Genomic DNA, 18090 nt, shown 5'->3' with positions numbered 1-18090 from the left:
GGGGGGGTGCCTCTGTCCACGGCAGACTGCAGCCAAGGATGAGAATTTAGAAGTGGGATGGGGGGCAAGCAGAACTAATAAGAGATTAAGACTTTGACCAAGGCAAAGCTCAAGGCCCAGTTGGTGACTGATCCTGATCTGTTAAGGAGTAATTTATTTAATTGTGCTCTTCATCCTGGCTCAGTTGCATCTGCTGCTGCTGATACATGCTTAGTTTCTCTGCAACTCACCTGGTTATAGCCTCTGCAGCAAACATTCCTTTAACATTTTCCCAAAACAGCTGAGAGGGCAGATAAAAATACTGCATTAAAAAGAGATCTTTCCCAAAATCAAAGCACATGAAACAGAGACAGCAACCTCAGTTTAGCATCCACACTGCAGCAGGACTACACGCTATGCTTTGTGTGTGTAAAAGATATTGTTTTTTTCCCCCCATGATGAAATATAACGCACATAAGGATGAGCTGCATATTCAGACATTGATTCATATGAAAACACACATAGCAAAGAAGGCAAATCCCCTGGAAAAAAGATGACTGTTTACAGTTTTTTTTTTACTAATAATCCCTGATGTCTTTTTTAGAACAACAAAGCAAAGTCATGCAGACTAGTCTGATACCAGAGATTAGTGTTGTAAATAATACAGAGAATAACATTTTGTTTGATAGTAGAACAGATGGACTAATGAGCACAAAGAAATACCGTAAACGCTGCTGCTTTGAAATGGGACGAGGTGTTGTTGACGAACACTGAAAAATAACTTCAGCTATACACAAAGGCATTGGGTGCATAAAAGACTGTAGTTTCCCCCCCGTCTCCATCTCTGTTGTGCTTTCTGCAGCCTTAGCACTAAAATCTGATTCAAGCTTTCTGTGAACAAGTGCGCTGCTTGCCAACACAAATGACAGCAGGAGTGGGCCAAGCGCCAAAGTCCTCCCCTGACTATCAAGAGAGAAAAGCAATCAAAAGAAGCAATCGATATAAACAAAGTCTTAACTACTATTGATTATTTAGCTCTACACTGATGGGCAATGATGGTTATGAACCTAAATTCATACACTTGTTTAATTAATATCTTTACTTTTCTGTTGAAACAGCCAATCAGGCGAGATTTTCTTTGTTCAAAAACGACTGCAGAACATCCAGCGGCTCACAGGCAGTGTTGTGTCTGTTGTGACATTTCAGTAGGATGCAATGGAAACTGCTCCTCAGCTCAGCATCCTGCAGTCTCATCACTCACTGTAAGGCGGACCGTTACTTCCATCAGCTGCATTTGAGTTTGGGCAAGTCAGCAACTTTTTCCTCTAGTGCACACACAGCCTGTACAAAAGAAATATACCGTGGAAAAGGCCAGGAGCCCTTTAGCTGAGCTCTCAGTCTCTGGTGAGATAGTGGCCTCTTGAGCCATCTGAAGCGTCCTCCGAGTGACAGGCCATAAAGACAAATGGCCGCGATGTGGTAAGTCACTCTCTATGACTTACAGAGCAGCAGAGGATATGAGAACACAGTGACATTACACTGCGTTTTACCACTCAGATGAAAGCCTACGTTGTCTGGGTATGGCTTAAAATCAGGGCCACCACTAATCTGTCAATTACAGCCTAAAAGCATTCACCTACAGCATATCACCATCAGGTTTACTAGATGGGAGCTGAATACTGATTTTGTAATTACTTAGAAAATGTGGGTCTTTTGTTCAATCAATCATGACAATTCATTTTTCTCTTACTGAGACACAAGTCTCTGTGCTGTAATATTTTCAATGCTTTTTATTTTGGGGGGTGGAAATCGGTCTGTTGGTCAGACAGTCCATCACTTTGGATCAGACTGAAATATTTCAACAACAATTGGATGGATTGCCATGACAGTTTGTACAGAGGATGAATCCTACAGCACTGACTTTGGTGAGTTCTTATCTGTTGCCACCAACAGACTGATGCTGTATCTCAACAACTAGACAATGGATTGCCATGAAATTGAAAACCAGATATCAATGTTGCTGACAGCTGATAAATCTTAATGACTTTGGTGATTCCTTAGCTTTTCTTTGCGCCCCAGCAGCAGGTCCAGGTTTTCACTCGTATAGTGAGTTATCTCTACATCTGCTGAATGGATTGGCACAAAATGTGGCACAGATATGGATGGTGCCCAGACGATGTATCCTATTTCTTTTTTTTTGATCCCTTGAATGTGTCTCCAGTGCCACCACAAGGTTGACATTTATGGTTTTGAGGGAGATGTCTCAACACCCTGCCACCCTCAGGATGTCTTTTCATCAAGTGTCGTTATTGAGTCAAAAATTATAATTTGTCTGCTGTCAGTCTCATTAACACATCAGCATGTCAGAGAGTGGCTTCAAGCTCTGCAACATACAGCACTGTTAAGCTTTACTTACACTAGAGTTGAGGTAAACTCTCAAGATGCAGTAAACAGAATTTCAAATAACTTTTTATGTTTTTTTTTTTTTTTTAGTTCAACAAGTTTTTAAGCAGCTGCAAATCAGCAAAATCTCTGTTACTGTTGCTGACCAATACTTATCAATAATTCAACCCGCTCAGTGGTTTTGTGGTATCCTTTAATGAGATGTAGCGTTTGAGCTGAATTCACAGTCAGGTCATCACTGAGCTGTCAACACAATATAATTCCCTTGAGGCCGAGGCCTCCAGCAGTTTACTGTTCCGTCTGGAAACAACAAGGTACGTGTTACAACTGGGTCGGCTTTGATTAATGCACATCAGAGCTCTGACTCTGAAACACTGCATGGTGAATTATTACATCTTATGTATCTAAAAAAAACCCAGCAGATATTTCATGATAAATGAATGTGACCAAAAAGACCAGACATGTTTGAGCTTCTATTTAGCGCCTATTTACTGAGGGTGATTATGGGTGTAAGAGGTGTGTGCATCTGTAAGGAACCTTGATGCTCAAACCAAGTTCCTTCTTCAGAGACCAATATGGAAAACCTTGAATCATTTTTTTATGCATTTGGCATAACATTAACTATCAAGTGTGGAAATGGTAGCAGCCACTCATGGTGGCCCATGGTGGTCTCTTGGATGTTGGTCAATATTAACATGATCAAATATCAAACTTTGACAGCAGTGGATTTCCATCTTCAGCTACAAGTGGAGGTGAGCACATTTGTATCCCACATTAAAGGAACAGATTCTTGCAGAGTTTTATGAGAAGATTGAAACCACTCTCTCTCTTTATATGGCGTATGACGATACAGCCAGCTGCCAGGTATTAGCATTAAAGGGATAGTTCTGGTTGTATGAAGTAGTCATGCATAGTCGATGTTCTTTCAGATTAGCGTGCTGACGGTTAGGAGAGGCAGTGCCAAAAGAACGTACTGTTTTGACTGGAACATGAACCGAAGAACCGAACATGAAGCGCACATTTATTGTTTTGTTTTTTCTGCTGGCCCGTGCACAGCAGCACATAGCTCTGCTGGTGCACCGGTGTTTCCTGCTGCCTCTCCTAACCAGCAGCGCACTGATCTGAATCTACTGCAGGTAACACACTGACTATGCATGACTACCTCACACAACCCCACGACAAATAACCTGAACTACCCCTTTAAGACTGAAACAGGAGGAAACAGGTTAGCTTAGCTCTGTCCAGAGCAAACTAAATCCACAGTGCAGCACCTCTGATGCTCACTATTTTCATGTTGTATCTCTTTGTTTAATCCGTACAATGTCAAAACCCTTCATGAAACCACGACATGTCAATTTTTATACTTCGGTTTTTGTGCAGAACAAAAGGCCTGGGTTGTTATTTCATCCAGTCTTTTGGCTGAGAGAACTAGCTGCTTGTGGTATCCTCCTAATTATGGTACAGACATGAAAGTGGTATCAATCTTCTCATCTAAGTCTCCACAAAAAAGTGAATAAGCAAAATATTCCCAAATATTGAACTATTCTTATAATCACAGAAACATACTGACATGGTAAAGGATAAAGGATGAACATGTATATAAAGGTTCTACAATCCCACATGTAGATCAAATCTTTGGACAACAACAACAACAACAACAACAGAAAGATGACCCCTTTGCCATCACAATGTGAATTGGCCTGTTTAACCAAATTTGCACCATTTATTTCTTCTTGCTGTAAGTTTTACTAATCAAAGCAAACAGCATACTTGTGGCACAAGCATTATAATGAAAGAGCTCTTTCAGGCTCTTGAGCTTTCAGTATTATCTGCAATGTGGGAGAAATCGTCACTTGTGAAATGTGACTCTGCCACCACTTGCAAAGTGTGTGTAAGTGATGCGTTGAAAATCTTTTTTCTTTTTTTGCAACAGGATCCTGGTGCCAGACCCAAATATGCTGCATGTCTTCTTTAAGTGGTCTTTAATAAATACATTTTGTGAGAACCATGTATCGTATGTGTCTTACATCTCACTGCTTTTATATTTTTACCCAAGACAAATTGGTCCTTTGTGCAACCATCTTTGGCATTCGATTACCTTAGAGGGACTTGTTTGGACATTTTGTATTTGGTATATGGTTGGGTTAAATTTTTGGATTCTTAAACAATACATGGTCAGTTTCTTTCAGTGTTTTTACGAGATGCACCAACCAAACAAAGAGACCATGTCCGTCAGTATAAGTTCAGTCATGATCAAATCTTTCTCCTGTCACTTTTTAGCTGTCTACATTGCGGTCATATATTTGTGTGTGTGTGTGATTAGGTGTTTCAGCTTATTAATGCATTGTTTTTACAGAACAGCCAGTTTACTTACATTGGAATCAAGGAGATCAATGCTGTCCAGGCTCTTGCTCCTGTGAATGCGGCCCTTGATGCGGCGGAGTGATGGCTTGCCCTGAACGGTGCTCACTGAGGAGGCTGCTGTGATGGAGCCAGCGGTTGGGCTGGGGTGTATCCTGAGGTCAGTGCGGAGGGAGTGGGAGGAGGAGGAGGACAAAGAAAAACAACAGCACTACATCAGAGCAAGTAAGTACACATCCAGCATGGTTGTATCACAGCAGGACAAAGTGCCACAGGCAAGACCGAAGAAGAAGAGGAGGAAGAGCAACTGTGGTCATGTTTCTGCTTTTCAAAATGCCACAGTCTCCCGCTGGATAAAATGGCATTTAAAGAAATCTATAATTGGATTTAATGTCACAGAGGCCCTGTAGGGGAGCGGCTCCAAGCTCAGGAAGCACTGCAGCTTCAACCACAGAGGACCTTGCACAGCTCTGCGGGCCACACCAGTCCGACTGTAGTTGGGTCATGGTGGGATGTGGGGAGGAGGCACACTTGGCTGACCTATCATCAATACTCTGCGGAAATGTTCTCCCCTTCACAAATGACATACTTAAGCAGCACTGTTGGAGCCCTGCTGACCACATTAAAACCCTCAGCTTCTGGTTCCCTTTGTTTTCCCCATGTTTGTAGCTTAATTGCTGTGTAATGTGCTGTATTTGCCACGGAATTAATCTCCCCTGTGGGGACGGATAAATCTGAACCGAATTCAAAATTGAGTTTATCAATCTATCTACAGCAGGAGCAAGTTTGAAGACCAGCCACATCTCAATTAGCAATGGTTTTTAGATCAGTTATAAGCCATTCAGAAGAGGAATGTTTGGGTTGCCAGGTTATGAAAAACATACAACAACAGAACCAGCTGAAGACTTGGCAACCCAAATGTTCTTATTAATGCCTTATAATTGATATATAAAACATAAATATTGTTATTAATAAAGCCATTAGCAACAATTTGTAAACCCTTTTTAACGGGTGTCCTTTTATAAAATGGTACCATTATAACATTTAGACTGCTAGTTAATAAAGCTGAAACAATGAACTGATAAATCAATTAATCGATGGGTAGAAAAGAAATCATAGCTTTTTGTGATAATCAATTATTTAAGTCATTTCCTCAAGCAACAAATTTATTGGTTCCAGCTTTTCACTTGTTAAGATTTTCTGCTCATTTATTATCATTTAGATCATTGAGAATCTCTTTTTTTTTTAGCTTCATAAAACAAACAATTTGAATAAGCTAACTTGGCTTTTAGGAAATTGTGACAAGTATTTTCACTATTTTCTGACATTTTTAAGACCAAATTAATGATTGATCAATCAAGAAAATAATCTGAGGATCAATCAATAATGAAAATATTAGACCAGCAAGATTAGTGCCACAGATTTTCTAGTACAGCCACAGATCACTTAGTATAGAAGAAGCTGTTTCCCATGATTGCACTGCATTCATACAGCATGGCGTAGCTCAGATTTGTACTATTGTTACTGCCTCCTCTCCTCTTCTCTTCCTCCACATCACACCATTCCTCTCTCTCAGTGTCATGGAGGACAGTCACTCCTAATGAGGATTTACCTAACGCAATATTCAATGAGGAAAAATCCTGTCTACACAGTGCGGCTCAGAGACAGTAGATATCCATTAGCGTGCTCAGCAGCAGGCCCAGAAGAGCTCCTGAGGTTTGGAGACTCAGCAAGGGAAATTATGAGAGAGAGGGATGTACAAAAATGGGAGGAAAGAGCATCACCTTCCACTTTCTCTCTGCATTAATTCAATAGTTGCCTGAAGGGGAGTTAGGTGCTTACTGCCTGGAAATGAAAGGTAAAAGCATTCTGCAATACTTGCAGTCAATTACAGGCGACCTCAGATTGTTCTCATAAACACTACAGCAAACATGACTAATGAGAAAAGCTGCTTGGACTGTATCACAGACCCGGTGCAGTCCTGCACATTCACAGGCTCATTTCTTGGATGTTGATTCTGAAATGGATTCCAGCCAAAACACTTCAGGCCACAAAGGCAGAATGTATCAGGGTGCCAGCAACTGTGCCGACTCAGATATAATGTGCAGTGAATGATTTCACATCGCTGTTGTGATGAATTCTTCTTTGCTATAAAATATGCAGTTATAATGTGTTTCACTTGAGGTTTGAGAGAATATATAAAGCTGTGACATTGAATGTTAAAGTCTGCCTTTCACTTTATCATGGGTTAAAGTACATTTTGTACTTTTTATGACACACTCATGGAATAGGGCATCATTTGAAAGGCACAGTTAGACATTTTGGGAAATAGGCTTAGCAGCTTTCTTGCCAAGCTTATATGAGAAGATTGACACCGCTTTAATGTCTGTACACCAATTATGAAGCTACAGCCAGATGCTAGTTATCTTAGCATAGCATTAAGACTGGAAACGGGGTGAAACAGCTAGGTAGTCAGGCTACGTGCAAAGGTAAATTGCAGTATTAGAAGGGATTATGTGCACGATTATTTCTTGCAGTAATTTAGTGTCGCCATCATCACTACTTCCATCCGAGAAATAGTCTGCCATATAACCCTACGTAAAACAGCAACTTGACGGTTTTACATGACATTGTTAAACAGATGAGACCTGAAGTGTTAATAGCAAAGCTTTACTGATGCTGGTAAGCAGATTGGTTATGCGTTTGTCCTCTTCATTCTTTATGCAAAGCTAAAAATAACGGGCCGCAGGCTACAGCTTCATAGTCAGCATACAGACATGAGTGCGGTTTCTTCTCACTTAACTTTGAGCTGAGTTACTTCTAATACTGTACACATGCACATCATTGCAAGGGCAGTGTAGACCTGTATGTTTTATTTTCTTCTCTGTTGATGTCAGATGGCAGACAGGAAATGCATCATCAGTAAGAAGCTAAATAGAAACCTCAATTCCTTTTCAGTTGTTGTATTTTAGCCAACAGGTGTGTGGACGGTTCATGATACAATAAGTGTCCCCTTGGCCCCGATATGATCATTATATCGGAGTCTTGGACATTTTGTAGTCTCTGTGAACACAGAAAAATCCACTTCAAAAGAAAATGTAATAAGTTCAATGCCAAGACCCTAATGGCCCTCAGCGTCCACTACAGAGTGTGATTATGTAGTTCACAGATAAGGTCCAGCAGATGCCTGATGCTATTACAAAGAAAGAACAGACACACGCACATTAATCAGTTGCCGTACTTCATGCCGTCCCTCTGTTCCCCCTCTCTTGGTTTGCCTGGAGGAGCGATCAGGTACGATTAGTTTGAGCAATAACGGCTACTGCTTAATCAGCAGGTCAATAGGCAATGTTACGCTTCATTCCTCCCATCTTGGCCTGTGCTAATATAACATTTAACAAAGAGAGCAATCCTGACCAGTGTCTGACACACACACACACACACACACACACACACACACACACACACACACACACACACAATAAAACACATACGTGGTAAGGGAGACACAGTCATACTTGGCTAATACGACAACAGTGCGAGCCTGAATGAGTTATCTCTGTGCTGTAACCACACTATCTGCCTGCTTTTGTTTGGGAGAAAAGTTAAAAAATAATGGGAAACATTACATAAACACAATAGACTTGTTGTATTATCCCTGCAGGCTTGCAACAGAGTGTAAAGTTCATTAAGTCAGGTTAATGCCACTCTTTGGCTGTGTGCAGGCGGGAGGGAATGGGTTTTTAAGACTGCAGGCGAGTGGAACATCTGTTTGCAAAGACTAATCCCAATTTAGAGAGCTGCTGCTGCTGCTGCTGCTATTCAGTCTTTCTCAAAGGCAAGCAGAGCTGTGTCTCCTCTAATTTTGGGAGAATGTGATGCACATGGCTCACACAGTCCCTGCTCACTGAATGGTGAAAGTGTTCAGGCAGAGCGGTGTGTAATCTCACCGTCTCACGCTGTGAAATCAGCAGAACAGGAAGCAGCTCTGACCATTTGACCAGAAATGGGACAGAATTAATGCTGCAATTATGTAAAAAGGCAACCTTAAAAAACAGGATGCATTAATGATCCAATGAGCTGTTTCTGTATACAAATGCAATGGAGCCATTTTTCCTGTTTACATCGGTGATGTCACATCCTGGCATATATCTGTATCCTAAATGTTTGTGAATGACAGAAATATGATCTTTAGTGCCTGTCCAAAGCCTTAATGAGGTGGAATATAGGGCTGACAACAACATAATCAATTCTCTTAGGGAGGTAACAAATTATTCTTTTCATTATAACTTACATGTATATCATTTCTATTCTTAATTAATTGTTTATTCTTGAACGTCAAACATAAGGACAAATGACCAGACCTCCTAGAGTTGACTCACATTAACAATCAAGTTGCATGGAAGAGAAAACCAGCCAATCTTTTCATTTTAGAGGCTGTAACAAGAAAATGTTGTGAGTGATTAATCAAATATCATAGCTGTGAAAGATTATTTTTTTGTCAATAAACAAATCAGTTATTCCAGTACCAGTTATATCCGGAGTATTTTCTTAAATTTCTCAACTATGGACACGGTGTTAATGAGTATAGAGCAGTATTGATCTAGAGGTCACTTTAATCAAGTTATCAATATCATTTGTGGAAAAAGGTTAAACCAATAGAGCAAAAATCCTTGCAGAGAGAAAACGAGGGACACGTCCTCACATAATAACGCCAGGTTTTATGTAAGAATATGAACTAAAATATTATAGAATTATACAACCCAAGGCTTTCAGTCACACCACACATTTATCATTACAAAGATCTTTTATCTTTTCTCTGCTTCATGTCTGATTCTTATTAAGAAGCTTTATTTGTGGTTATTGGGTTTGAAAAAAAACTATGAGTCAAAACGTACTGCTATATATTTTTCTTTTTTGCATTTCAATTAGTTTTACAAAGTCTTTATCTACACAGAAATTTAGCAAAAGCACAAGCCTATCAAATGAGGAGACTGCACACCACATATAAGGTTACATTATACGACATTCATTAGGCGGACACTTTTGTCATGTTTTCTTGTATAATACAGAGTATTACAGAGGAGTGGAATAACTGCTGAGGGCAGGTAAGTTATAATGACACGACCACTGGTACTATTACCATTACTACCATTATTACTATGAATTATCCATTGTCTCTACTACTGCTACTTCTTTTACTGATATATGAGGATAAACATTTACCATGAATATCAATGCCTATTTCATGTATGCGCATCTATCATATTGTTATGTAAATTATATCAGGTTATAAAGCAAAGTGCAACTGTTAGTGTCTCATTGTGTCCGACAGCTGCTTCAAGCCTTTGTGTTGTCTTTCAATGAGTTCTTTAGCCACATCAATAAGAGCTTTTCATTTACCAATGTTTATAGAAGGGATGCTATGATCAGTGCTTTTACAAATTTCATTTTTTAGCCAAGTCTTTATATTAACACTGAAAATATTTAAATGCGGACTGTAGACTTTCAATTTTCTTGATGTATTTTCCCACCTTTGGTTTTCATTCTTTATGGTTTCTAGACCATGGTGAAATTGGTGAATTACCAAATTAGTGACTTAGCACAAATTAGAAGACTCTTGAAACTTGTCACCGACAGATCATTCATAACTGTGACTATCAAGTCTGCAATCATTTTTGTCAAAGATCAATCATTTTTAAGTGGTAATGAACTTTAAATGCAGGTTGGTTTGAAAAGTCGGCCATGTAACAATAATGTGGCTTGGACAAAATTAAACGTGGAGATGATGTACAGGTGACTAATTACACAACAAAGTCCATTTCAAGTGTAATTGCAATCATGGGAATTAATGGAAAATGATAAGCAACATGAAAAGCAAAATGAGAACAGATGCGTGCGTAGTAAATGGGGTGCAACAAATCCCCGGTGTGATGCTTTCAATGTCATCTCATAATAAAAAGTTTAGAACCACAAATATTATTAATTGATCAGCGTTTGTAATGACTTATTAACCAGTACATGAGCTACAAGAGCTTAGCGTATTAACTTCATCTCACAAGAGTTTGGGCAACTGCTCTTCATTCAAGCTGTAAAAAAAATATTCGGTTTAACAAGGTCAGAGCTTGCTCTCAGAGTTACATAACTAGTTTAGCCCTTTGTATCAGTGCGCTGCTATAGATGAGACAAAAAGCTCTTTCCAAAATCCACTTAAATATGGAAATGTAAATATCAAAACTACAATAAGAGAGGAAACATGAAAGGACTCCTCTGTTTCAGTGAAATCCCTTATCTTCTCCCAGGAGGGCAATTAGGCTAATAAGAAGATGACTAAGGAATATGATTAGCCAAAGAGACCAAGAGATAAAGAGCTGCATGTGATAAGCCTCTGACCCCCGCTGAGATTACAGCTGCACTTTGACTTCAGTGACATCACTCTTTATAAGGGGTTGGTGGTCGTGTTCTCCTAAATGTTTGAACTTAAGACCCAGTTAAAAGATTTGGAAACATTAACAGCTACAAACTGTAAAAACATCCTGTTGTTCACGCACTATTTGCATAATATCCAGTTGCTTTTAGCTTGATCTCTAATTTCACATGTGCTAACATGCAGGCTGTGGTTTTGCCAGTGTGTCTTAACCTCCTTTGATCATGATAATCTCTCAAGACAATGTGATGCTCAGGGATTTTCAGCATCAGTGTTTTGTCCTTGCCTGAGTGACAGAAATGGTTTAGGAAATGATTCAGGTTGGCTTTAGAGGGGTGATGAGAATAGCTAAGCCTCACACACTAGAGCCATGCCAGTGTGGCTGCATTATGTGGTTAAATGATCCACACCGTGCAACACATTTTGAATTTGCGTGAAACACTTACTATCAGAGTGCCATTGAGCCTATTGACTCCTAATTAACCATCTTTGCTTTCAAACAAGATGGTAATCCGGCCGTAATTAGGGAAACTATGTCACACACGTCGGCAGCAATCTGCTTACATCGAGCAAAAGGAATGAAAGGAAGACTCTCTTAAAGTAAACAAATGAGGAAGGCCGCAGGAGGAGAAACAGGAGAGCTCACTGCAATATACTGTAGCACACAGGCAAACAGAGTAATGAGGACACTGAACAGGTGGATAGACAAGACACAAACACACATGCTGAGAGCAGAGTATGGGTAGATAATGTTTAATAGAGATGGCTATGAGAGGCGCCCAGAGGCCCGGCTGCAGCACAGGAAATAAAAACAGGAGAGGTCCATGTTTCATGCTTTACATTTTATTCATTAGTTACAACACAGCAGTCGGGGTAAGAGTGGGGTTGAGGAGGGAGGATGATGGTGAACACACGGTTTAGCTTGATGGTGACATTTCCAGTGACAGCAGCAGTGCAGTGGAGGCCATATGGTACATTAAAGCACATGAAGTTGGAAGGCAAAGAAACAATGATGAGGCTATGACATCATCCTACGCATTCAACTTTACAAACTGATGGGAGAGGAAGGACATGGGCTATACTGTAGCTAGAGCCACTGGACTTCACACACGCGCGCGCGCGCACCCAGGCGCGCACGCACGCACACAAACTCCCAGCATGCGGAGTATAGTTGCCTTATACCTATTGTGTGTCGACCACAGTAGGTTTGTGATGATTGCAACATGGTGCAGACTGGCTGCAGTGGCTGGAGGGAATATTATGTCATTTTGGAGAGTGAGCGGGCGCACCGTGGCTCTGTGACCCGCTCATTATTTGACGAGATGAGGGAGGGGAGGCGACAGCTCGGCTCATCGCAGCCCCCCTCTTTTTTTTTTTTTTTTTTTCCTCCAAACCTGCATCACATTATCATCCTCCTCATCATCATCATCATCATCACCATCATCATCATCATCATCATCCGCACCAAGATTCATACTCACCACATACGCTTCCTGGGTGGAAGACAAGCTTCTTTGTTGGAGGCGGTCACCCCCAGAGCCAGCTGCATAACAGTAATGTATTTCTGGTAATTCACCATGGTACTGTCCACCGCTACTAAAAATCCAACCCAAAGAAAAGCACAGGTGATCATATATTTCTTTATTCCCTGGCATCCGCCTCCGCTGCGTCTTCCATGCTCAGCATCACAACGCCATTTCCAGCGCTGAAGGACTGACAGTGAAAACACTCCCCAAGGAGCTGAGCGAAAGGTGCCGTACCGCTGCGACCCATGTCTGCAATGACACTCTGACCGTGTTTTAGCGCTCGCAACCAGATCGCCGATCCATTCGATTTCTTTTTTTTTTTTAAGTGTTGTTTTTTTTTTTCTTTTTAATACGGTCAGGATTTGGACATTATCTCCTTCCTCCTGCCTCCTCCCTCCTATCCAGGGCTGGAAACACTCTCTTCAAAACGCTGCAGCGTCCAGGCGTCCGTGTGTGTGAGGTAGGGGAGAGAGTGTGTGTAGCCTACAGTGTAGTCAGAGGGGAGCGACTGGGAGGAAGGGGAGGAGGGAGGAGAGGCGAGGGGGAGGAAGGAGTAGGAGAGGGTGGGGGTGCTCAGTAGCATCTGTTTAGGAAGTCTTAAAGTTTGTCTTTAATTACTTTTTATAGGGTTGCTTATTCAGAAAAAGTCGAATCTCTTTGTGCTGCACAATACTCTCTGAAAGCAGTACTGACTTACAGGGGCGGAACTAGAAATTCGGAGCCCCCCTGAAAGCCTCAGAGCACTACAACCCTCACTCCTTTTTAGGAGGTGGGTGGGGGTATTTTCTTTTTTTCTTCAGAAGACATTGTGACATGTCACAGTAAGAAAGGCACTGGTGTAAAAATGATAAATAAATAAATGATGGTTGAATGCCATTTAGTTGCTTCAGTTTCAGGGTCCTGGTGTTGTGCATTCTGGCTGCATTCACAGCCCCCTCTTTTGAAGCACATTTCAATCTGTGCATGAAAAACCCAGAGTGGACACACTTGGCTGAGGTGGAAAAGTCGGTGTATCGATGAAGGAAAAATGCAACAAACTGCAATGCAAACAGAATTCATCATGATGCACGTGTGACTTAAAGGTTCACTGAGGCTTCACCGCTCTAAAGAGATGAAAAAGTGGAGACTGTTCTTCATATTACTACAGACTGGAGAAATTAGTGCCACCAACAGTTCCTCTCAATAAACCAACTCCTAGTTGTGGATGGAAATGCACATTTATTTGCATTTTCTTTTAGCGATTTTTCTGAAAATCTGGATAAAGTTTGAGGCTCACTGTCACACTGTCATGACGGGCACACTTGAATAGAACAGATCCCTTGTTATGGTTATGCTATGATGCTATGATACGTCAATATGTCTGCTGACATAAAAGACCTAGTTTCTCTAACATTGAAAAAATAACAAGGTCCGCTTACTGGAAATTTTCAGGAGCTTTCAGTTACGTCTTGTGGCTTTCATCATTGAATGGAGTAAACTCTAATATGGTTTATTGTGTGGTTGGAGCGAACCCCTCTTGCTGAGGAAGGCAATAAGATACGACTGACTTACAGGAAATTTTCAGGAGCTTTCAGTCACATCTCAAGGCCTTCACCAGAGAATTTCTATCAAGCAGACCAAGTGCTACAGTTTCTGTCGAGTTGCCATTTCCAAGGTCAATGAACCTCAAAGTTCATACTGTACAGAGACGATCTACTCTGTCATTCCCAGTGCACGGTGAATGTAAGGTGAAAGTACTGGGAATGTCACCGTTAACTGAGGAGATTTTATTGGCCTCTGTGATAACCTTTAACCTTAATTGTCTGACTTAGTTATCTCCATTTTAAATTAGCAGGGTGACCCTAATGTCATGGATTTGTGCTGCTCATGTTATTGTATTTCTGACTGATATAAAAATCTAATAAGTCAGAATGCCTACACTCAGTGACAGTAAAGCTTTCTGGCATTTCTGTTGAATATTTGCTGATTACTTTTTATATGTCACGCAAAATGGCAGGTGGTAACAGCAAACCGTTGGAGGATTAATTTAACTTAATTGTCATGTCCTGCAGATACTGGTCAAGGCCCCTTCCTCAGTTGATCCAGTGGTCCATGCAACGTACTGTATATTTTCAAAAAATGTAAAAGGAATAATATGTTCGAAGAGGGGTTTAATTCTACCACACACACACACACACACACACACACACACACACACACACACACACACACACACACACACACACACAAACAATACCTTCATTGTTATTGACTGGGTGGATGAAACTCTGGTGAATGATATATGATGTTGATTAATTTCATCCATTTCAATCATTACCAGTTTATCCTGTGCAGGGTGACAGGGGACTGACCTATCTCAGGTCACGTTGGGGCGAGAAGTCTGTGTGCGCCCAGGACAGGTTGGCAGTCTGTCACAAAGCTCACGCACACAGTTTACAGACAGACGACCATTCACACTCAAAATCGCACCTAATTTTGTTTGTTTTTGGGCTGTGGCAGGAAACAAAGCACCAGGAGGAAACCCGAGCAGGCCAACTCCACTGAGGGACGCAGCGTTTTCAAAAATATACTATTTGGTCCAAGCTTGGAAAAACTGACACTTGACATGATGTTACATCTCATTGTAACATTGCAACACAGAAAGGTGGCACTCTCAGCATATGCAGCACATTTCCGATAGTCCATGTAACTGCAAGTTGCATCGCTGTGTATGCGTGCAAACAAATTACAAGTAATAAATCTTGCCTAATGACATAGTACTAGTAATTTACCATTACAGTGACATTTCGACACAGAAATAAAAAATGTGTGTCTCAGTTTGGCTGCAGATTACACTGTGATTTAGTGATTGCTAAATTCATGGAGGTGCAGCACACAGCAGCTCTGCCTCAGCACTGTGCCCACACCACCTGTCATTAGCAGCAAACAGAGGCTGGCGTGGGTTGTTTTTCAGTCAATAGACTGACACACTTGTGCCGTTCTAAGCTTCAGAGTAAGTCGATTAGTCTAGACTTTGAAGTCTAAGCGGACAGAGTCTCACCTGAGTAGAGAAGTGCACTTCTCACTCTCACTAGCCCAGACAGACTTAAACCATGAACAGTGAACTACACAGGCGGTCTAAGGAGGCCAGATAAATGGAACCTGAGGAATCAGTTGTGAACAATATAAAAACACAATAGCAAAAATAGCTGATAGAAGCACTACATCATAAAGACTATCTGGTTAGTTAATAAGGAAAAATTGGACTGAAGCACACACTGAAAATGTGTCCTCCAGAAGATTTCCACCATCCAGCTACAGAGGCAGAGCATGGCACTGACACTGCCAGTGTCAGGGGAGCAAATCCCTCTGTGGCCAATGTTGCTAAAAATGTATGCACCCATGGCACTGAAGTGCTCTATGGATGAATGTATCCTCCACATGGTGTGTGTTGTGTTAACCTGCAGTGCTGACAGTGTAAACGTCTCTGTGGCAAGTCTCGGATAAACATATACTGCATGTTTAACTGCACTATGATGTATGGTTATGTAAAACGAACCATCTGATTAAATTAGGCAAAACACTGTCAAAACAATGATAAACGTCCCTGTTTCTCAAACAAACATCTCAGCTTGTATAGGTTTAGGTATATTAGATATTATAGCATTTACCATAAAGCCTAATATAGTACACGGAGAAAGAACAGCAGGCGTATTCTGAAATGTAAAACAGCCCTTTTTGTGGTTGCTAGTTGGTTACTTCTGGGTGACTGAAGCAGAAAACCCTTCAGGGCATTAAAGGAACCTAAATTCATCTAGCGCTCATATGCCTCATAAAAATTGCTCCATGCAGTACCTGCTGGTGAAAAGGCATCCATCGTTATCTGTGTGCAAAAATGAAAAAGGTTCATTTTGAAATTAACAAAAATACTACACTTGTAGAGATACTGAATACTCTTCTATATACTTGAAACGAGCCTGGATTCGGTTTCTGGGTTTGAAACAGAATATCTGAGGAATCAGTACAAATGTTTACATTTTGCACATTTTTAGGCTCACTCCAGTATTTTTAGACTCAACTTAAGTACTTTTAGCCCAGCAAAGTAAATATAAAAAAAGTAAAATAAAGGATTCAGTGTTTTTTGTTGTTTTTTTTAATACCAGAATTTTATTTAAGGTCAGAAATCAAAATGGTAACACTTTATTTTGCAGGTCCATAAGTTCTTGATATTTATCTATGAAATTTGGTATGAATTGAAGAGAAAACAGATGATGATCTTGGGTTAGTTTAGTTGCAGTTTTTGATTTCTGCTCAATTTAAACAAAACTGAACAGCTGACTCAATATGTTAGATCGGAAAAAACACTTAATTAAAATAATATATCAGCAATTTCCTTTTTGGTGTTGGTGGGACTTCAGCTCATGACCTCAGTATTTTTTAAATCCTGGCTCTCATCCTGGCAATAAGAGGTGATAACAACAGTTACATTTTGAGCCAAAATCAATGTCAGATTTGGAGCTTACACTGCTTACATTTATTTTGAAAGGATTTCTACTAAATTGTATATTAACTAAATATCTGGCACTGGCATAAACCAATTTTAGTAGCATGAAGGCACTTTACTGTAGGTGTAGATGCAGAAAACTGAGTCTTGGTGGCACGCTGGCATTGATGTCACTGCTTCCTGTGAGTGGCCTCTTAAATCCAGTCAACACTCAACTACTACATCACTGAGACCAGAATCATCAGAGCAGAGCTGCGCTCCAGCAAACCTACCAGCAACGCACTCTGTCATCTCCCATTGACTAGGAAGCCATGCAGATAACTCTCCTGATTAATCAGACACTACAGCTCATCATTATCAGGCATGTAAGACACAGCGGTCATTAGTGGATGGGGAAACTGCCACAGATACACACGCACATTACCCAGGACTCCCTGTCTCTCTCTCCTTCTCACACACCGACACACCGACCGACACACACACACACACACACACACACACACACACACACACACACACAAAATGGGGAGTTTATATGGGAACCAGTAGTAGTGTGTCAGTGGGGAAGCGTTGAGACAGCAGTGGGTCAGTGGTTGTGCTGCAGTCTGAAGCCCACTGCATACCCATGCACACTCCACTGCAGCACTTTGATTTCACATTGGCATCCCCCCCTCTGCATCTCCACAGTAATGGCTCAGAGCAGCCTGCCCCATCATTACCCTTCTCACATGAGAACCCACTGCTGGCATCTTTTATTGTACACCGCACACTCACATACACCGACACCGGCGCGCTCACACAGACACACACAGGCACACGTGTGCACTAATAACACACTAAAGTACCTTTTTTTTAGGCAAGTAAATAGGACAGACAGGCCTGCCCTTCTTTCTGGTGTCCTTAGACTCTCT

The 18090-nt window shown here is 41.0% G+C and overlaps 1 protein-coding gene across 7 annotated transcripts in view; it reads right to left on the bottom strand.

Annotated features, from left to right (window-relative positions):
- Positions 1–13140, bottom strand: part of tjp1b (tight junction protein 1b) — a 54410-nt gene extending 41270 nt beyond the window's left edge. For all 7 annotated transcript variants that reach the window (XM_023411102.2, XM_087175333.1, XM_087175334.1 and 4 more), the window contains exons 1-2: positions 12652–13140; positions 4757–4898 (exon numbers count right to left, since the gene is read on the bottom strand). In XM_023411102.2, coding sequence (XP_023266870.1) covers positions 4757–4898; positions 12652–12803 — 294 coding nt within the window. In that variant the 5' untranslated portion in view covers positions 12804–13140. The remainder of the gene's footprint in view (positions 1–4756; positions 4899–12651) is intronic.
- Positions 13141–18090: the final 4950 nt, after the last annotated feature.

This window comes from Seriola lalandi, unplaced genomic scaffold (assembly GCF_002814215.2).
Source record: "Seriola lalandi dorsalis isolate HSWRI2012SDOR001 ecotype SW California unplaced genomic scaffold, Sedor1 jcf7180002054449, whole genome shotgun sequence".
Classification (NCBI taxonomy): domain Eukaryota; kingdom Metazoa; phylum Chordata; class Actinopteri; order Carangiformes; family Carangidae; genus Seriola; species Seriola lalandi.
Note: the sequence above shows the minus strand (reverse complement) of the source record. Positions and strands in the feature narration are given on the sequence as shown.